General features: G+C 39.5%; 1 protein-coding gene and 1 non-coding gene across 2 annotated transcripts in view; both read left to right on the top strand.

The window, feature by feature from the left end:
* The window catches only part of WIF1 (Wnt inhibitory factor 1), an 87213-nt gene extending 67848 nt beyond the window's left edge, over positions 1-19365 (top strand). Inside the window, exons 6-10 of the mRNA XM_022571616.3 lie at positions 3810-3905; positions 8236-8331; positions 13476-13571; positions 14097-14192; positions 17834-19365. Of these exons, the coding sequence (XP_022427324.1) occupies positions 3810-3905; positions 8236-8331; positions 13476-13571; positions 14097-14192; positions 17834-17955 (506 nt within the window). The 3' untranslated portion in view covers positions 17956-19365. The remainder of the gene's footprint in view (positions 1-3809; positions 3906-8235; positions 8332-13475; positions 13572-14096; positions 14193-17833) is intronic.
* Positions 6885-6991, top strand: LOC115803523 (U6 spliceosomal RNA). The gene has a single exon (XR_004024264.1). It is a non-coding gene; the product is annotated as a U6 spliceosomal RNA (small nuclear RNA).
* Positions 19366-22120: the final 2755 nt, after the last annotated feature.

Genomic DNA, 22120 nt, shown 5'->3' with positions numbered 1-22120 from the left:
GCTAAAGGCTTATCAATTATATTCATCTTTTCAAAGAACCAGCTTTTAGTTTTATTGATATTTTTTATTGTTTTCTTTGTCTCTATTTCATTATTTCTGCTCTGATCTTTATGATTTCTTTCCTTCTACTAACTTTGGGTTTTATTTGTTCTTCTTTCTCTAGTTGCTTTAGGTGTAATGTTAGGTTGTTTATTTGAGATTTTTCTTGTTTCCTGAGGTAAGCTTGTATCATTATAAACTTCACTCTTAGAGCTGCTTTTGCTGCATCCCATAGCATTTGGAACATCGTGTTTCCATTTTCATTTGTCTCTAGGTATTTTTTGATTTCCCCTTTGATTTTTTCAGTGATCTATTGGTTATTTAATAGCATGTGTTTTTTGCAGTTTTCTTCTTTTAGTTGATTTCTAATCTCATGCATTGTGGTCAGAAAAGATGCTTGATATGATTTCGATTTTCTTATATTTACTGAGGCTTGATTTGTGACCCAGTATGTGATCTATCCTGGAGAATGTTCATGTGTACTTTAAAAGAATGTGTATTCTAAGGCTTTCAGATGGAATGCTTTATAAATATCAATTAAGTCCATCTGGTCTAATGTGTCATTTGAGACCTGTGTTTCCTTATTGATTTTCTGTCTGGATGATCTGTCCATTGATGTAAGTGGGGTGTTAAAATCCCCCACTATTACTATGTTACTATCAATTTCTCCATTTATGTCTGTTAACATTTGCCTTATTATTGAGGTGCTCCTATGTTGGGTGCATATATATTTACAATTATTATTATCTTCTTCTTGGGTTGATCCCTTGCTCATTATATAGTGTCCTTCTTTATCTCTTGCAACAGTCTTTATTTTAAAGTCTATTTTGTCTAATATGAGTATTGCTACTCCAGCTTTTTTTTGATTTCCATTTGCATGCAATACCTTTTTCCATCTCCTCACTTTCAGTCTGTATGTGTTTCTAGATCTGAAGTGGGTCTTTTATAGATGGCATATACACAGGTCTTGTCTTTGTATCCATTTAGCCAGTCTGTGTCTTTTGGTTGGAGCATTTAATCTATTTACACTTAAGGTAATTATCAATATGTATGTTCCTATTGCCATTTTGTTAACTGTTTTGGATTTGTTTTTGTAGGTCTTTTTTCTTCCTTTCCTCTTTTGTTCTCTTTTGTGATTTGATGACTATCTTCAGTGTTGTGTTTGGATTCCTTTTTCTTTTTTGTATGTATATATATTATAGATTTTTGGTTTGCAGTTACCATGAGGTTTTGCTCTATCAGTCTATACATATACACAATTGTTTTAAGTTACTGATCTCTTAATTTCAAATGCATTTCTAATATCCTGCATTTGTACTCTCCTGTTCTCGCGACTGCTGGTTTTGATATCATATTTGTGTGCAGATGATTTCCTCCCTGTACTGTAATTTTGCCTTTACTGTTGACCTTTCCCATTTCATAATTTTCTTATTTCTAGTTGTGGCCTTTTCTTTTCCACCTAGAGAAGTTCCTTTAGCATTTGTTGTAAAGCTAATTTGGTGCTGCTGAATTCTTTTAGGTTTTGCTTGTCTGTAAAGCTTTTAATTTCTCCATCAAATCTGAATGAGAGCCTTGCTAGGTAGAGTATTCTTGGTTGTAAGTTTTTCCCTTTCATTACTTTAAATATACCATGCTACTTTCTTCTGGCCTGCAGAATTTCTGCTGAAAAATCAGTTGATAACCTTATGGGGATTCCCTTCTTTGTTATTTATCACTTTTCCCTTGTTGCTTTTAATATTTTATCTTTATCTTTAATTTTTGTCAATTTGATTAGTAGATGTCTTGGTGTGTTCCTCCTTGGTTTAATCCTGTATGGCTCTCTCTGCACTTTCTGGAGTTGGGTGACTGCTTCCTTTCCCATGTTAGGGAATTTTTCAGCTATTATCTCTTCAAATATTTTCTCAGGCCTTTTCTCTCTCTTTTCTCCTTCTGGGACTCATATAATGCAAATACTGGTGCATTTGGTATTGTCCCAGAGGTCTCTTAAACTGTCCTCATTTCTTTTCATTCTTTTTTCTTTATTCTGTTCCACAGCAGTGATTTCCACCACTCTGTCTTCCAGCTTACTTGTACATTCTTCTGCCTCATTCATTCTGCTGTTGATTCTTTCTAGTGTATTTTTTCATTTCAATTATTGTATTCTTCAACTGTGTGGTTGTTTTTTGTATTTTTGAACTCTTTGTTAAAAACTCTTGTAACTTCTCGCTCTGTGCATCTGTTGTTTTCCTGAGTTCTTGGATCATCTTTATGATCATTACTCTGAACTCTTTCTTGGGTAGATTGCCTATCTCCACTTAGTTGGTCTTCTGGGGTTTTATCTTGTTCTTTTGTCTGGAATATATTCTTCTGCCATCTCATTTTGTCTAAACTTCTATTTGAATTTTTATGTATGTGGTAGGTTAGTTATGCTTCTTGACCTTGGAGAAATGGCCCTCTGTAGGGGATGTCCTGTGTGTCCCAGAAGTACACTCCCCTCTCATTGCCCAGGAGCCAGGGACCAGCTGGTAGATTCTGACCTGTGTTTGTGGACTCAGTTCTGCAGCCTGCTGGATCATAGTATTCTTGCTTCTGGTGTCTGCCCCCTGGTGGGTGAGGCTGGTCTAGAGGCTTGCGTAGGCTTCCTGGTGGGAAGCTCACTGGTGAGTGCAGCTGGGTCTTGGCCCTCTGTTGGGGAGGGCCATGTTAAGGGGTATGTCTAGAGGGGGCTGTGGGCTCAGGAAGTCTTTAGGCAGCCTGTCTGCTGATGGATGGGGCTATGTTCCTACCCTGTTTGTTGTTTGGCCTGAGGTGTCCCAGCACTGGAGCCTACAGGCCATTGGGTGGGGCCAGGTCTTGGTGGCAAAGTGTCAGCCTCCAGGAGAGCTCATACCAATGAATACTCTCCGATACCTCTGCCACCAGTGTCCTTGTCCCCGGAGTGAGCCACAGCTGCCCCCCACCCCTGGAGACCCTTCAAAACTAGATGAGTCTGGCCCAGGCTCCTATGAAGTCATTACTTTTGCTCTGGGTCCCAGTTACACAAGACCTGGTGTGCACCCTCCAAGAGTGGAGTGTCTGTTTCCCCCAGTCCTGTGGAGCTCCTGCATTCAAGCCCCGCTGGCCTTCAAAACCAACTGCTCTGGGGGTTCCTCTTCCCAATGTCAGACCTCCAGGCTGGGGAGCCTGATGTGGGACTCAGAACTCTCACTCCTGTGGGAGAACTTCTGCAATATAACTATTCTTCAGTTTATGGGTCACGCACCTGAGGGCTATGGGATTTGATTATATCACGAGTGTGCTCTTACTACTGTCTTGTTGTGGTTTCTTCTTTATGTCTCTGGATGTAGAATATCTTTTTTGGTAGGTTCCAGTCTTTTTATCGATGATTGTTTAGCACTTAGTTGTGATTCTGGTGTGCTTGTGAGAGAAGGTGAGGTCAAGGTCCTACTCCGCCATCTTGCCCTGACCTTCATCTGCACTGATTTTGAAATTGGAAGATTGAGGAAATAAGGCAAGAAAAAATATTTACAGTCTTAAGAAGACCACATCTTAGTTAAAATAATGATTCTGGGCAAATTTTAATTCTCTTCTATGAAATTGGTTGAAAAATAGCCTTATTTACTGCATAAAAATAATTTTTAATATAGCAAACTTGTATCTCTAAAGAGTGACTACTTTAATGTCAACTACAAAGCTCGAAAATACAGACCTGTTGTATTATTGACATTTCCAAAATGGTCCTGCTCGCAAAACCCTATTTGGTCTTAATCAGAATTCTCTCTCCCCATTAGCCCTTTGTACACCACGATGCATGAACGGCGGGCTTTGTGTTACTCCCGGTTTCTGCATCTGTCCACCTGGATTCTATGGGGTCAATTGTGATAAAGGTAACTTTCTAAGAACAAGGTTCTTTTTACTTTTTAAATGTTTGATTAAAAGACGTATATTTACTATATCATCACTCTTCATAACAGCTCTGTAAATAGGATGTATCACTTCACCAGCTGCTATAACTTTTTTGTTGTTGTTGTTTTTTAATGTAAATTTATTTATTGCTGCATTGTGTCTTCATTGCTGTGCACAGGCTTTCTCTAGTTGTGGCGAGCGGGGGCTCTCTTCATTGCTGTGTGCAGGCTTCTCATTGCGGTGGCTTGTCTTGTTGCGGAGCATGGGCTCTAGGCGCACACGGGCTTCAGTAGTTGTGCCGCGCTGGCTCAGTTGGCTGCTATAACTTTAACCCCAAATTTTATTGTAGTTTAACACAGTACAAGTTTACATTTGCTCACAGAATGCTCCAGGGCAGGAATACTTGGTCAGTGGGCAGGGCAGTTCTCCATGCAGTGATTTAGGGTCCCAGGTGCCTTCCATCAGTGGTTCTAGAGCTCTGGAGCTCTCCAGATCCAGCCAATAAGCAGAGAAAGAAAGACTGGAGTAGGTGCTGCTTAAAAAACAAACAAAAAACAAAACAAAACAAAAGCTCAGAAGTGACCTACAAAACATCAACACCTATTCCATGGATAGGAATTAGCTCCATGATCCTACCTGGATGCAGGCAGGAGAAATGTCATCCCTGGTTGGACAACCATCTCCCAGTGACAACTTTATGGGAGGGGAGCATGGATTTTTGTGAACAATTAACTTCTCCTTCCCCACTGGGGTTTTGGTATGTCCCAAATTAGTTTTATGGGTGAGTTTCAAAGACTGAAATCAAACAGTCTCTTCCAAATTGCCTGACCTAGAAGTTCACTGATCCCGAATTTAATTCTCTGCTCACAGATCACATCCCTGAGAGATCAGGGTCCTCCTTCCTATGATGCTGCATCATAGCCAGATTTTACTCTCAAAAAGTGGATTCAAATGTGGCTCTAAAATAGTACTGAGTGATTCATACTCTTTACAGGACACCTATCTATTTTGCCCAGTTCACATCTTTTATGGAAAAAAAATTAAATTATCCTTAAAGTGTATGTATTTAATGAAATTATCCTTGTGTCCAAAATGCTAATTGCATGAGTAGGGCACTGTTTCTTTTAAATAACTACTTGCCTCAAAATAAAATGATGTGTTATTTTAGAGAAGTGTCTCTTTAGTGATAATGCAGATAGCACCAGTTAAGATTGAGCAGCTTTTTAAAAAAGAAGGAAAAGCTAAAGGAAAGAGCCCTTAATATGAGTCAGAATAGTCATTTATGATTGTCTGTTGTTTTATGATATACAAAGTACCTTCATACAATTACCTAACTTTACTCTCAACAATCTTTTGAGATATGTAAAGCATCATCCATCCCAATCTCAGCTAAGCAAAATGAGGTTTATAGAGCTTGAGAAGCTTGGCCGAAATTCACACCCTCCACTGTACCATGTTGCCACTCAGGCTACCTGTTTCACATCTTAGTTCCTCTACCAGTGACTGCTTCTGGGCAGAGAACCTCATCTCTGTGGGTGACGCTTTTCCCAACTCTAAACTGGAAATTAAGCCATTGACCCCTGGTTCCCCCACCTCTATGCTAAATGAGATCATGTCTGAGAGCATCTCTACCTTTTAGTTGTAAGTGATCTTCTAAAACTATAGCATTGGAGTGAAAATAATTTTAAAATTTTATGTTCATAAAGATTAAGCACTAATGACACTGATAATAATAGCCATTGAGTAAAACTCTTTCTTGTGAAGCTTCTTTGCATTTGTCTGAATGTAGCCTTCAGCATCTCTGCTACTTCAAACCTGGGCAGAAGTTAATTCTTGAAGCAGAATTAAACTCATATTATCTCAAAACTATTAGGAAATAGAGCAAATCCTTCAGAGATTTGGATGAAGAATGAATGTATTATCAGGTTTAGAAAGACCATTTGTGAAGCCTGCTCACACAGATGAGGCTGTTATTGGTGTATTTGCACAGTGGACTGTCAATTGTAATGTTTTTCTTACGCTATGGTGTCACAAATGCTGCATGGTCCCTGTTGAAGGAAAAGATCTATGTGTATTCCAGTTTCTTCTACATTTGTAATACTTTACCTTTCAGATGAAAGATTTTCTTACTTGTTAGACTCCAGTAATTTTTTTTTATTCTTTTGGAAAGTCTGTTGAAATTCCATTTGGTTTCCCCAGAGATCTGGGAACATTAAAAACTAATGTTTTTTACTCCCTCAACAAAAAGATGCATTTATTAACCAGGAGGGAGTGTAGAGCTTCTGAAAAATGGTTTAATTACTGGAACGGAGCTAGACCGTAGCCCTACATATTTGAAGAAACACTAAAGATTAACTTTTATTGGCTCTTGGGACATCTGTTGCAAACTTTAACAGTTGAGTAGTTAAACACTGGCCTAGCAAACCCTCAGCCCCAGTGAAAGTTACTTGGTGTCTCTGGCTCATTTTCTGAGTCGAGAATCATGGCACAGGCTTCCCTGGTGGCGCAGTGGTTGAGAGTCCACCTGCTGATGCAGGGGACACGGGTTCATGCCCCGGTGCAGGAAGATCCCACATGCCGTGGAGCGGCTGGGCCCGTGAGCCATGGCCATTGAGCCTGCGCGTCCAGAGCCTGTGCTCCGCAACGGGAGAGGCCACACCACAACAGTGAGAGGCCCACATACCGCCAAAAAAAAAAGAATCATGGCACAACAGAAATTAGAGAAGCTTGGTCCAGATGGTAAAGTATTATGCAAATACTAAGGGTGTGGCCAAATTCAGCAATCAGCTTTGTCATATTCTGTAACTTTTGATTATACTCCCAGGTTCATTGCATTCTACACATTAGTAAGGGATAGTGCCCAGAGGGCTCCAGCCAAGTGGACACAGGTCCTGATGTTTTCTCATCTCTTCTTATTATCCCCAGGAGAAACAGGACACGCTCACAAAAACAACCGTCTTGTGCTCGCTTCAGCAGCACATATACTAAAATTGGAATGATACAGAGAAGGTTAGCATGGCCCCTGCATAAGGATGACATGCAAATTCGTGAAACATTCCACAATTAAAAAAAAAAAAACTGTCCAGCCCTAACAATACTAGCAGCAAGTAGCAAAGAGGAAGTCCAAGAGTTGATTCTCCTAAATCCTAAATTCTGTACCCCAATGCTTTTGCTCTCCTCTACATCAGGAGGCTTGATTTTGCCAAAGCAAGTACAGCATGGCCTTAAGCTGAGAGGTACTTATGATTTTTAACAAAAAGCTTTATCATTTAAGAAGCATGATATTCATAGAATATTCCAGTTGGACTTCTTTTCCACAAAGAAAGCATACACTTAGAACTTTTGGATTTCCTTTCTGATTTTCTTACTGAAAGCTTATTCCAGCTTTCGTTCATCTATAGCCAACTCTGGCCTGTTTTATATAGGACAAGAACAAATAGGCCATAAAACTGGAATAGCTGAGAATCGAGTTCTTATTTTCATCTCCTTTACAGAATGAACCAACTTGTCTATTTTTAGATATTTGCTCTCCCCCGTCCCCATTTCTGTCCTCCCTCTATTTTAGGTGCCAGTGAGCAGTGAAATTTCAGAAGCTGACTCTAAGAGAGAGGGTTTAGTATGAATCACAAACAGTATGATTATTACCTGGAAAATATAGTTAATTGGACTCCCACAATAATATACCCACATTCTTCACCCCTCCAGCTCATGCTGCCACCACGTCCCTGCCTGTGGGACCCGCAAGGGGCAACAGTCTGTCTTTTCCTGAATATAATTACTCCTTCCTGCAAATGTCAAAAAAGTCTATTTTTTAAAAATTCCTGTTATATAAGATGCATCTCTGTTCCTCTTATTCAGAAAAGAAGCTGCTTTCTCCTTTGTCTGATCCCAGTACTTATGACTTCTCTCCCTTTTATCTACTCCAAAGAAAGTTTTCTCCTTTTATTCTTCCCTCATCTTAAAAAATATTTTCTTGGGTTCATAGAGTTCTTCTCCTTTAAGAGCATAGATATTTATAAGAAAATAAAAAAGATAATTTTTTTTTTTTTTAAACACATGATGCCTTTTTTCACTAAGAAGTAAACCCCTAGAGGTGGGCCCTGTGTAATGTGTGTGGTATCCTGTTAACGTTGCTGGAATCTGCAAATGGTCAAACAATTGCTTACAAGTCCTGTATGTGTAAAGTGGCTTGTTTTGTTAAATAAGTAAATGGGCAAGTAGCAGATGCCTAAGAAGAATCATTTAGCCTTAATGAAATGTTGTTAGATTTAAGCCACTATCTAATGCAATACCCTGTTTTCATTCTAACAGCAAACTGCTCAGCCACCTGCTTTAACGGAGGGACGTGTTTCTACCCTGGAAAGTGTATTTGCCCTCCAGGACTTGAGGGGGAACAGTGTGAAATAAGTGAGTATTGACCTGCATTGTCTTTTTTCGGGGGGGAAACTTAGAAGCTCCATCTAACCCCTTCGTTTTATTGATGAGGAATCTGAAGCCCAGAGACAATGAATACCTTGTCTAAGGACTCAGGGCCAGTGGTTTCTTTTTACTAGATTGAGCCGCCATCTGTTTTGGCTAAAGGTGGGCAAAGAGTGACATAGCTCAGCACAGATGACTCAGAGCCAATGCTCTCTGACTCAGTTATCTGGGTTCGAGTTATTCACCATGTTGCGTTGTCTCTTGCTAGTGATTTCTGTCCCCTTCTCATTGTGCAGAGCCCATAGTTTCAGCCTGGAAATGTACATCAGAGCTTTAGGACAGCTGGAATTTGTTCACCTACCTGCAGGCATAGAGAGTTTTTCCTCTGGCACTCACTGCCACATTTCCTAACCAGACGGAGCCTCGTAACTTATCTCAGAGAAAAGGATAGACTCAAGAAAAAAGATGGGGAAAAAAGATGCAGAGCAATAAAAACAAACAAACAAAAACCTAATAGCACATGCAACAACATGAATGAATTGCACAGACGTTATGCTAAGTAAAAGCTAGACACAAGAAAGTGCATGCTGCATGATTCCATTTTTATGAAGTTCAAGAACAGGCAAAAGTAATGGATGATCATAGAAACAAGAATAGTGATTGGGGGGCACAAAGGAACTTTATGGGGTGCCCAAAATGCTCTATATCTTGATTGAGGAAGTGTCTCTTGAGTATTTATGTAAAAAAAAAAAAAGAAAGAAAGAGTTGAGCCATAAACTTAAAATCAGTGCACATTATGCCTTCACTAGATGTTTGTCATGCTTTGATACCAAAAAAAAAAAAAAGTAATGGTGGAATGTGGTAGGTAATCATTGTTTTGGGAATCAGGATACCAAACCGCTTGCCCTGGCCCTGTCACCTCCCAGTCACGTCACTGAAAGCTCTCTGCTCAACTCAGAAATGAGCCAGCCCCACTCTCAATTACCCTATGACCCAGAAGACAGATAACACTGAAGCCCTGCTCAGGAAGGAGCAGAAGGAGTGCGAGTGAGCGCATCTGCTAAAGGTGCTGTGTCCCCGCCTTTCTGGAAGTTCTGGAATATGGCATTTTCACCTCCAGCTGTATTGTATCCATAAAACACCGCTGTGTTTGGTACAGCCATAGTTTCTGAAGTTGTACTGGGTTCAGAATTCAATACTACTGACTTCCTATTTTAACTTTCAACCTCTAATTTATTTGTGGGTTTTTGTAGTTCAATAAGTAGTAGCTGAAGTGACGGTTTTTTATACAGTTCAAATGAAGTACCTCTACGGTTTCCACAGGACATGTAATTAATCGTCAGGATGTGGTTTCTGCTCTTCCTGCCCTGATAAAGATATCTCTGAGCTCACTCCCCTCACTTTTCTTCCCATACTTACTCTCAAACTTCGCATATTTAGTTGGTTCATGTTTATGAATCTTTGTTCATGGGTTCATTTCTCTTCATGTAGACATCTGTTTCATGCCCTTAAACTTATGACCTTTCCATTGGCAGAAACTGTTTTCTATTCTTTTCTTTTTTTAACTGCACCAAAAATGTGGGCCTTTTGAAAGCTCCTGATTATCCCCATCACAAGTTATACTCAAATCCTTTTAGGAAATTTTTTGTTTCTATTACAGGAACCAAATTACCAGGAAAAAATTAAAATGGGTCTTGAGTTGAAAAGTGCCTCTAGTGTAATAGAGACAAAAAGTTGAATTATGTATCCTATTTTTAAATTGAGATACAACTCACATACCGTAAAATTCACCATTTTAAAATATATAATTGAATAAGGTCACGAAGTTGTGCAGCATCTCTTCTAATTCCAGAACATGTCATCATCCCCCAGAGAAACCCTGTACCGATCAGCAGTCACTCCTCATTGCCTCTCCCCAAGCCCCTGGAATCCACTAATCCACTTCCTGTCTCTTTAGATTTGCCTATTCTAGACATTTCATATAAATAGAATCATCCAATATATGGCCTTTTATGTCTGACTTCTTTCACTTAGATGTTTTCGAGGTTCACCTACGTTGTAGCATATATCATTACTTCCTTTTACTTGCTAAATAACATTGCGTTGTGTGGATATACCAACCACATTTTGTTTATCCATTCATCAGTTGATGGGCATTTGGGCTGTTCCCACTTTAGGACTCAACGAATAATAGTGCTGCTACAAACATTTGTGTACAAGTTTTTGTGTGAACAGTTCTCTTGGGTATATACCTAGGAGTAAAATTGCTAGGCCACATGTTAACTCTTTAATTTTCTGAGGAACTGCTGAACTGTTTTCCAAAGTGGCTGTACCATTTTACATTCCCACCAGCAATGTACAAGGGTTCCAATTTCTCCATATCCTTACCAACACTTGTTATTGTCTGTTTTTTTAATGAAATATGTATTCTGATGCTATTTATATTTTCATTTCTCCTGGCCTCTATCAGAATTGATATCTTCTCAAACTTCATTCTGACTTGACTGTGAGATATACTTGCAGTTTAACAAATAAGACCATGGTTAGAAGTATCTAGATGTATGTACCTATGTTTATCTTGTTCTTTAAGGTTCACAGACTTTACAAGAATCTTTAATGAGCCGTCAGTTAAAAAGACCAAATTGTTTATACTGTACTATAAATGTTTTTTTAATACCTTAATGGGTTCTTATTATTATAAAACTTATCTGTGTAAAATGCTCTCCATAAAAAATTAGAATATTGGATAAAATAACTAAAAATCACTCATAATTCTAAGACCCAGAGATGACAGTTACTGGCGCTTATTGTAAACTATTTTTATCTTTTTTTCTATGTGAAGGATAGTCACAAATTTAAGTTACCTCACAATCTGATGGGCAGAGGAAGTTTAATATCTTTATTTTGTCAATACCTTATCTCACTGTTCTCACTGGTTAGAGTTAAAATTCAAATTGTTTAGACTTAGTCAAATCTGTTTGTCTTCAGGCAATATTTAGTCTCATTTGGGTAAAAATGTGTAATCGCTCAAGTTGACTCAGTTTACCACTGTCCAATGGATAGATTGGTTGCAAAATATTTTCAGGAAAAGGAAGTCAATGTTACAGACACTTATAGAATTTGTAATTTTAAAACAATCATCTCTTCATGATGTTTTGGCTCCATGAGGTTTGATGTAGGAATGGCCTTCTAACCGTCACCGGCAATCATATTTCTGTGGTGAGATAACTGGAAGAGAACGTCCTCCTTCCTGGCTGCAGTGATCCTAAGGGTCCTCACTTGCCTCTTGCCAAGAAAACAAAAAGGTCCTTGGAGTCACTGAAAAGATTCTCTCCGTCAATCGTTCTCTGCATTATCCCTGGATAACAAGTTCACATCTCACAGAATATGGGGAAACTTGGGCTCACCAAGTATTTCACAATAACTCCTCCATCTTTTCTGCCATATAGTTATTGTCCCGCATCTTGCTTACTTGAAAAAACCCAGTGCATTGCGGAGTACTGTGATATGATCCAACTTTGTGCATATGATGGGGACAGATGTTTCTTTGATGCAAATGGAAATTCAGAATTAGGTATTCCTTTCCTTAAATTAGAGTTGGGATCTTGACCAAATAGTAAATGCTATTATTTGTATCCAAACCTATCAAAAAGTACACTTTTGGATTTTTAATGGTCAGTAAAAAGGTGGCATTCTAATATTAAGATTGTTTTAATACATGTTTCTGGAACATCCCTGCATCAGAAGAATCTACAGGTCTAATGGCATTCCAGGTTCTTGAGAGACTCTAACATCTCAATATTATGTCTCTATTATCTCCACAATGACTAAATGCTGCTTTGGTTGATTTATATATGAAGAAAGTCATTTTTGGAGAAATAAAAAGAGAAGAAAGTGTTTTTAGCAAAATTACTTTCATATGGGATTCACTCTATGTTTGTCAAGCATAATGCTTGCCTGGAAAAAAACTTCAGCCTTAGGATGGCAAATTCTAGATTGCAGAGGGAGAATAAATAGCTTCAAAAGTAAGAGAAAAGAAGAATATTATATAATTCTTACATCTAAGGCCCTATTCCAGCTCTAAAATCCTGTGATTCAAAGATCTGTGAAAAGACTAGCAATACTCATTTGGCACAGAGATAAAAGAAAGAATGATGTATCATTAGGATCTAAGACATTCCAGAAAAATGCACAGGTGTGGAATCAGGCCCCTTTTGTGCCCCACCTCATATCCTTCTCAGCCAGCCTTTCACTCCAGCCACTGCTATGACCTATTTTGCACAGACATAGCCTAATTGCACCTTAGCTGTGTCACACTTTTCTTGCTTTCCACCCAGAGACTCCTGAGTGCTAAAAAAAAAAAAAATAGAACCTGCACTCACACAGTCACAGGATGGGAACGCAAGAAAGTTATTCCATGGGGTGACCTCTGACCAGTGGGAGACAAGTACAGATGGAAAAATGCTGCCCTCTTCCTTCCTTCAGTCACCTTGAAGGTGCAGTCAGTCTACCTGGCTCCTCAGAAAGACGCTGCAGGATGCAGCCCAGTTGCCCATAGTGATGACCAACCCACAAACATATTATAGTTTTGCGTTGGCTTTCCCTCCTTCGCCGTTTTACTCTCCCCACCCCCCATGCCTGACCCCTAGGACCACTTCCCAAATAAACTCTGCACGCAGGCCCTGCTTTCTGGAGAATCCGAGGCTTAAGACAGAAGTCATCATGTCCAGGTATAGGCCTGCTTTCAGAAAAAGTGACACAGAAAAATCAGAACTCAGAAAAGATCAGTTAGGGCGTCATTCATATCTTCATTTTTAGTATACCTTAAATTACAAGCGTTTATGAATCAGCTAAAACATTATTCTGGTTTTTTTAAAAGTAATATAAATACATTTGAACATATTCATTGTAGAAGATACATATCCAGAATCATAAGTAAAAAGACTAGCCTGTTTGTTCCAAAAACGAGACTCAAACAGTAACAAAGCCAGGGTAGATCAGAAATAAGTGGAAATAACTGCTACTTAAAAGGCCTGATCCTCTCAAAGCCTTGCAGTTCCTCTGAAAAAAATGTAATTGCCTCTGAATGAAGCACAGAGTTCCTTGCTTATTTGCATTCTTCTCTATTTCAGGCAAATGCCCGCAGCCCTGTCGAAATGGAGGTAAATGCATTGGCAAAAGTAAATGCAAGTGCTCCAAAGGTTACCAAGGAGACCTCTGTTCAAAGCGTAAGTACCCCGAACACACAGTCGATCTTGTGTTACAGGATAATTAAACTAGTAGGAGTCTCTTCTCTCTTCATAACTTCTGTACCTACTGCATGTTGCTTGGGCATCACAGTTAACCTTTCTTCACTGACATATGTTTCCTTGAAGTAGACCAAAGACGTTGTATGAAATCCATGCATGTAAAAAAACCTTAGACACATTCGCACACACAACCATACTTTTTAACTCTTAGGAGTTTTCTTAAGGAAGATGAACTTCCACTGCCCAGCAGTTTCAGAGTCCTCCTGAGCATCTATTGTGAATGAGAAGCACCAAGTCTAGTTTAAGATTACTCTCAGGACTGTTTCAAAAAGTCCAAAACTGACTTCTAGCTGGAGATTGACTTAGAAAGAAAGAAAGAAAAAAAAAAATTAAGGGATGAAGCCAAAACTAACACATTCGAAAGAACTGCAGGAAAAGCAGCTGCGTAATTCTGTTGACAAATGAAAGCTCAGGAAACATTCTCTCTATCTCCTTTGACTCTAGCTGTCTGTGAGCCTGGCTGCGGTACACACGGAACCTGCCACGAACCCAACAAATGCCAGTGTCAGGAAGGCTGGCATGGAAGACACTGCAATAAAAGTGAGTGCGAGCCATCCGGGGAGCCAGCCTTTTGCATGTCTGTTTCCTGGCTCCAAAGGCAGATGGACAAGCCTAACTCAGCCCTGCTTTCCTTTTCAGGAAAGCAACTTCTCCTCCGCTGCCTATTCTCCCCCATGCTTCTCTGCATGCCACACCCCGCCCCACCCGGTACTCTCTAAACTGTAGAGCCTCAACTTTAGAGTATGAAGAGGAAAGAAAGCATCACTGTAAAATAACACCACAAATATCTTGCAGGCTGAATTAGTACTACGTGGTGATTTGGTAATACAGTATGTTAACTGTGATAGAAATAAGTAAGATTTTAAATCAAATGTAGATCTACATGGTATCTACATGGTTCTGATTTTATCATTCAGGATTGATCAGTCAGCATATAGAACATGAAGAGTTCTGCTCTGTAAAATCTTTAAACTGTATTGGTTATGGTATGCTTTAAATGGGTTCTTTTGTGGGACAGTAAAGGTCTGTGAAGTACGGGAGAGATGGTATCATGGAGTTGTGTTTTTTCAAATTTATTGAGTACCAAAAATGAACTAGCTATAGGCTAATAAACCACTGACCTATTTTATACACAAAATGAAAGTTGCTAAATTCAATCATTCCGTTTTGATTGATATGCTAGGCATGAATCCAGGCACTGGAGACATACCCGTGAACAGACAGAAAAGGCCCTTCCTTCCTGGTAGCACCCAGGTTCAAGAGGGAGGGTCAATCAGCAAGTAAAGGAAATAAATAATGCAGTTTCTGCAGGTTCATCCTGCAGCTTGAACTCAGTCTCCTGAGTATGGGCCCACTGGCCACTTTCCTTTGAGGAAGGAAAGGCTTCATTCAGTCATACAGCTCCCTTGATTAACAGACATCCAGGTTGTGTCTACCAAATTGCGTCTCCAAAATAATGTACACAAATTGAACAGATCACTTTCACATCAGATGTTTTTCTAAATCAGTGGTCTCCAAAGGGTGATGCATGTAGCCCAGTGAGTGTGGAATGATCAGCTGGGTGCTGAGGGAAAATATAGTTTGAAAACATTTTTTATATTCTTTTATTACATTTATGTATAAATTTTATATGTATATATAGTTATATATCTCAATCTCTAATTTTTGTGCATATTTTATAACTCACATTATATTATTCTGATATGTATATATACCATTTATGTGTAGGTATACACGTTTATTTGTTTATTTTAAAGTATACTGGTGTCTGGTCTAGGCTAAGCCATTGATTTGAGTCTTTTGCACCCACCGAATTGGCTGGATGGTAGATTGAATTGGCTTCAGGTGGGCATAGCTTAACAAGAAGTGGAGCTCCTCTGGAAAAGCGTTCCTTTACCGAGGTGGGAATGATTGAATGGTATCCCTGTTAGGACATACTTGGTGGGGGGGACCTTCGTGGGAGTAAAAGACCTATAGAAAACTAACCATTCTGGAGCCGTTTTGGAAAAGAGTTAAACCAAACCCTTTACGCCACCTTTAACTCAGGATACAAACTGTGCAGTCTGTCCCCAAATCAGAGTAAGTTTCCAGAAGTCCTTGGGCCTAGGGATGACCTGAAGTGAGACCATACGTCCCAGGACTCAATTACAAAGGTCTTCTGGGACTCACATTTGGGGCCTGGTGACCGCCAACGATGATGGGAGGGGAGTACAAGAGGCACTGTTCCTGCTGTTACACCCTGTCGCTCTTCTAGGAAGAAGGCAAGTTAGGGGCCCTCATGCATGTAGTTTAGATGAGCGATTCTGACAGGTCTGCCAGCCACCAAATAGCACTCCCACTTGCTGAAAGCTTTTGTCATCTGTTGCTCCTTCAGATCCAGGCACTGCATGTCAAGAAGATGCCTTGGTGTTTGATTCAAATGCAAACGTGTTTTCTAGGAGAGGCCACCCAGCCATTCTGTACATTGGCTGAGAGAATCAGGCTGAAAGAATGAGGTTTATGTTGATTAACGGGAGGGGACAAGGAAGCCCTGAGGCACAGAGTTCTGCTAAGAACAGACCCCCAGCAGGGTGACATGCTGAGAGGTCCCAGGCACCCAGACATTCCTACTTGGGAGGAGGATACTGGAGACAGACTCCCCAGCTTAGGCTCCCCTCACCAGGGAGGTGTGGGCTTCATGGGTTGCAGGGTGAGCAGCAGGGTAGGGATTTACTCCAGCGAATTGTTGGCTCATTGTTTTGGCTGCGCCATGAGCTACTAGCCTACGTACTGACAATTCAAAGAGACACATTCAGGAACAAAGTATTCTGTTCTCAGTGGTTACTTAAGGGCATGCTTGCATTTATTTATTTATTTGGCTGCACCAGGTCTTCTTTGCAGCATGTGGGATCTAGTTCCCTGGCCAGGGATCGAACCCGGGCCCCTGCATTGGGAGTGTGGAGTCTTAGCCACTGGACCACCAGGGAAGTCCCCCCATGCTTGCATTTAAAAACCACAAGGAAGGGACGTCCCTGGTGGCGCAGTGGTTAAGAATCCGCCTGCTAGTACAGGGGACACGGGTTTGAGCCCTGGTCCGGGAAGATCCCACGTGCTGCGGAGCAACTAAGCCCGTGTGCCACAACTACTGAGCCTGCGCTCTAGAGCCCGCGAGCCACAACTACTGAGCCCACGTGCCACAACTACTGAAGCCCATGCACCTAGAGCCCGTGCTCTGCAACAAGAGAAGCCACCGCAATGAGAGGCCTGTGTGCAACCAAGAGTAGCCCCCGCTCACCGCAACTAGAGAAAGCCCGCGCACAGCAACGAAGACCCAACACAGCCTAATTAATTAATTAAAATAAATTTTAGAAAAAACCACAAGGAACAAATGAAATGCCAAACTTGACTCTAATGCACAGGAAGATGGAGGCAGATTTTTAAAGTGTGATTGCTGTTTTGGATCAGTTTTAGGAAATCAGTAGAAGTGAGTCAGTGCCCGGAAGCATCTCCAGAAGTTCACAAGCGATAAGAAAAGAGGCTTCAAGTTGTGTAACTCAGTGTTACACTCCATTTATAATGAGCTGGAAATGCTATCGATAGATGCCCACCTTCACCGAAACTCACAAATCCCCATTGATAAGGAGTCGGTTCAAGTCACAACCTTTCTCTAACATGTGTACTGGAGTCCTTAATTCTTATAAAATTCCTATTTTGTGTAAACGCAATAGCCACGCCTAATCATGTGATCTATATGAAGAATGGGGGTTATTACATTGAACTAGATCAACGTAATGGAGTCTGGTTTTACAAGGCAGTGAAAGGATCAATGACCAAGTCCTCTGCAGAAGCATCCCTGCTATTGAGACCTCAGTGCTAGATCCTTACCGACTCTTGGGTGGAGAACATCCTTCCATTCAATCACGTTCATCCAAAGTTTGCATCAAGAGTATCTGCATGGCCAAAATACATAGTGAATCAGAGATTCAGTGGAAGCCAGATTCGACGGAGTTAGTAAAATGGGTTTCTTTTAACAGAGATCTTGAACCTGTAACATCTCTTCATTCAGGTAGCTTTTTGTGATTGCTGTGGTCTTTCACTCTGGGTTGAAAAGGGAAAATGGATTTCATTTGAATGATTAATAATGAATCTGAAGAGCCTGTTTTTGTAGTTTCTTTTCTTCTAAGCTGTGAATAATTTTGCAGGGTACGGAGCCAGCCTCACGCATGCCCTGAGGCCAGCAGGCGCCGGGCTCAGGCAGCACACGCCTTCACTTAAAAAGGCCGAGGAACGGCAGGACACACCTGAATCCAATTACATCTGGTGAACTCCGACATCTGAAACGTTTTAAGTTACACCAAGTTCATAGCCTTTGTTAACCTTTCATGTGTTGAATGTTCAAATAATGTTCATTACAGTTCAGAATACTAGCCTGAATTTTATTAGCTTCATTATAAGTCACCAAGCTGATATTTACTCTGCCTTTTAAGTTTTCTAGGTACATCTGTAGCGTGATGGTATAGATTTTCTTGTTTCAGTGCTTTGGGACCGATTTTATGTTATGTAAGTTGTTCAGGTTAAATTTTTGTCTTTTCAGTGTGTAGTTGGCAGATAATTTCCAAAAGTACAACGCACTCATGATGTCGAGGGGCTGGGCAACATTAGAGAAGATAAATGGAACAAAAATGCATGAATCACAAGGGTCTGGATGAAGCAGTTATAAAAGTGCAGAAGTTATAGCATTTCAAATTATATTGTCATGTATTTAGACATTTATCACATTTTTTAAATTCCCCTTATTTCTAAACTCACAATACAATATATTTTGACCTTACCATGATTCCAGAGAATTCAGTATTGAAAAAAAAAAAAAAAGAGAAAGAAACAACACTGTGGTAGTGGCATTAAACGATATAATATATTGTAAACACAATAAAATAGGGAATATAATGTATGAACTTTTGGCATTGGCTTGAAGCAATATAATATATTGTAAACAAACACAGCTCTTACATAAACATTTTATACTGTTTGTGTGTATAAAATAAAGGTGCTGCTTTAGTTTTCTGAGTGTTGTATGGAGTGGTCTTTGCATGTGTTATTTTATGAAAATAAAGTTGGTTGCAATTGAGTGGAAGTTAAAACTTTGCAGTATCACAAAAATACAGAAGATATTCTTTCCCCGACTATGTCCTAGCTCTCCAGCCTCATCTCTCCCTCCCAGTTCTGTCTCTACTCCAGCCATGTCACACTACGCTCTGTTGTCAGAGCCTGCAGCACTCCTATTTATGTCAGCTCCCAGCTTAGTTGTCATTTCTTTCAAAAAGTCTTTTCTAACTAGGATGTGTTAAATATCCCTTAGTGAAGACTTTCTAAAGGTGTGAAAATGTTGCAAATAAAAGTGCCACCAGTTGGGAATGTATTCAATAAACTGGTGCAGCCACTATGGAAAACCTTAGAAAACTAAAAATGGAGTTACCATATGATTCAACAATCCCATGGGCATATATCTGGAGAAAATCATAGTTCAAAAAGATACACGCACATTCTTAACAGCACTATTTATCAATACAATAGCCAAGACATGGAAACAACCTAAATGTCCATCAACAGATGAATGGATAAAGATGTGTGTGTGTGTGTGTACACACACACACACACACACACACACACACACACACAGTGGAATATTACTCAGCCATAAAAAAGAATGAAATAACGTCATTTGCAGCTACATGGATGGACCTAGAGGTTGTCATACTGAGTGAAGTAAGTCAGACAAAGATATGATATCACTTATATGTGGAATCTAAAAACAATGATACAACTGAGCTTATTTACAAAACAGAAACAGACTCCCAGACTTAGAGAACAAACTTATGGTTACTAGTGGGGGAAGGGTGGGGGGAGGTATAGACTGGGAGTTTGGGATTGACATGTACACACTGCTATATTTAAAATAGATAACCAACAGAGAAAGACAAATAGCATGTGATAGCGCTTATATGTGGAATGTAAAAAAATGGTACAAACGAACTTATTTACAAAACAGAAATAGAGTCACTGATATAGAAAATAAACTTATGGTTACCAAGGGGGTAAGGTGGGGGGATAAATTGGAAGATTGGGATTGACATATATACACTACTATATATAAAATAGATAACTAATAGGGACCTACTGTATAGCACAGGGAACTCTACATAATACTCTGTACTGACCTATATGGGAAAAGAATCTAAAAAAGAGTGGATGTATGTAGGTGTATAGCTGGTTTGCTTTGCTGTGCAGCAGAAACTGGTACAACATTATAAATCAACTATACTCCAATACAAATTAATTTAAAAATAAAAAAGATAACCAACAAGGACCTACTGTATAGCACAGGGAACGCTGCTCAATATTCTGTAATAACCTAAATGGGAAAAGAGTTTGAAAAAGAATAGATACACGTATAACTGAATCACTTTGCTGTACACCTGAAACTAACACGACACTGTTAATCAAATATGCTCCAATGTAAAATAAAAATTTTAAAATGATGTGATATATATATATACAATAGAATATTACTCAGCCATAAAAAAGAATGAAATAGTGCCATTTGCAGCAACATGGATGGACCTAGAGATTATCATACTAAGTGAAGTCAGAGAAAGACAAATATGATATCACTTATATGTGGAATCTAAAATATGATGCAAATGAATTTATTTACAAAACAGAAACAGATTCACAGACATAAAAAACAAACTTACGGTTACCACAGGGGAAAGGGGGTGGGGGAGGGATAAATTAGGAGTTTGGGATTAGCAGATAAACACTACTATACATAAAACAGATAAACAACAAGGTCCTACTATATAGCACAGGGAACTATATTCAATATCCTGTAATAAACCATAAAGGAAAATAGTCTGAAAAAGAATATATATATATATATAATATCTGAATCACTTTGCTATATATCAGACACTAAGACACACTGTAAATCAACTATACTTCAATTTTTTAAAAAAGTGCTACCATTTATTAAGAACCTATTGGTTCCCAAGAAAAATATATGTTACCTTACAACCCTACGGGGCAAATATCATTACGCCCTTTTACATATAAGAAAACTGAGTCATGGAGATAGGAAGCAGTTTACCCACAATCACACATGAGAGGGACAGGTTTGAATCCATGTCATCTGCCTCTGAAGCCTTAACACTATGCTGTTCTTCCTCCCTTCCTTTTCTCAGCAAATACAGCAGAACACAAACCTCTACAAATCCTAGGTAGCAACTTTCCAACATATTTTATTCTCCTCTCTCCCAGGGGAATGTGGACCTTATTTTATAGATAGTCTAAAGTCCACAAGTTCTCTTACACCAGGCAGTGGCATAATCGGTTGTGTGATTTAGGGAAGTGACATGTGTTATGGGAAGAAATCAAGGGAGAGGCTGGAAGCAGAGTGACCGCATCTTGTTACGGTGCTAGACCACAGCGATCTTTCTCCTCTAGCCAGAGCCCAGGGTGTCAGCCTGTGCTCACAAAGACTTGGCAAAGCAGGCCAGGAGCCAGGGAGCTAACCCTGAGAATCGTAATATGAGAACTGACCTATTTATTAAAGACTTTTAAATAAAAAGTCCAGATGCATGATTATGAGGATCTAAAAGGTGGCAGAATGTTAAGTTTGGGGACAGGATAATAATAATAATAATAATAGTTGACACTTAGGTAGTGCTTAGTTTATTCTGAACACATTACTTGTATTAACTCATAATGAATAACAGAATAGTGGGGAAGTTAGACCGAAGGCATGGTGACAAACTGCAATGGTCTAGGTTGGTCATCTCCAAACGATTTTGATTGCACACTCCAGTAGAAAATTTTGAACACATAGTCCTATATATGACTACTATTTATTTACATATATAACTGTTCCAATATGTACATCATAAAAGCCAGAAATGTTAAAAGGAAGAGGTAAATTCTACACTGTTGGTGGGAATATAAGTTGGTGCAGCCACTGTGGAAAACAGTGTGGAGGTTGCTCAGAAAAGTAAAAATAGAGTTACCATATAATCCAACAATCCCACTGCTGGGCATATAACCAGACAAAACTATAATTCAAAAAGATACATGCACCCCTATGTTCAGAGCAGCACTATTCACAATACCCAAGACATGGAAGCAACCTAAATGTCCATTGACAGATGAACGGATAAAGAAGATGTGGTACATATATACAATGGAATACTACTCAGCCATAAAAAAGAATGAAATATTGCCATTTGCAGCAACATGGATGGACCTAGAGATTGTCATACTAAGTGAAGTAAGTCAGAAAGAGACAAATACCATATGATACCATTTATATGTGGAATCTAAAATATGACACAAATGAACCTAACTATGAAACAGAAACAGAATCAGACATAGAGAACAGACTGGTGGTTGCCAAGGGAAAGGGGGTTGAGGGGGGGATGGATTGGGAGGCTGGGGTT

This window comes from Delphinapterus leucas, chromosome 11, assembly GCF_059928025.1.
Source record: "Delphinapterus leucas isolate spDelLeu-1000000601 "Yukka" chromosome 11, BTC_Dleu_Yukka2, whole genome shotgun sequence".
NCBI classification, from domain to species: Eukaryota; Metazoa; Chordata; class Mammalia; order Artiodactyla; family Monodontidae; genus Delphinapterus; species Delphinapterus leucas.
The sequence above is the reverse complement of the archived record's forward strand: the minus strand, read 5'-3'. Positions and strand labels throughout refer to the sequence as shown.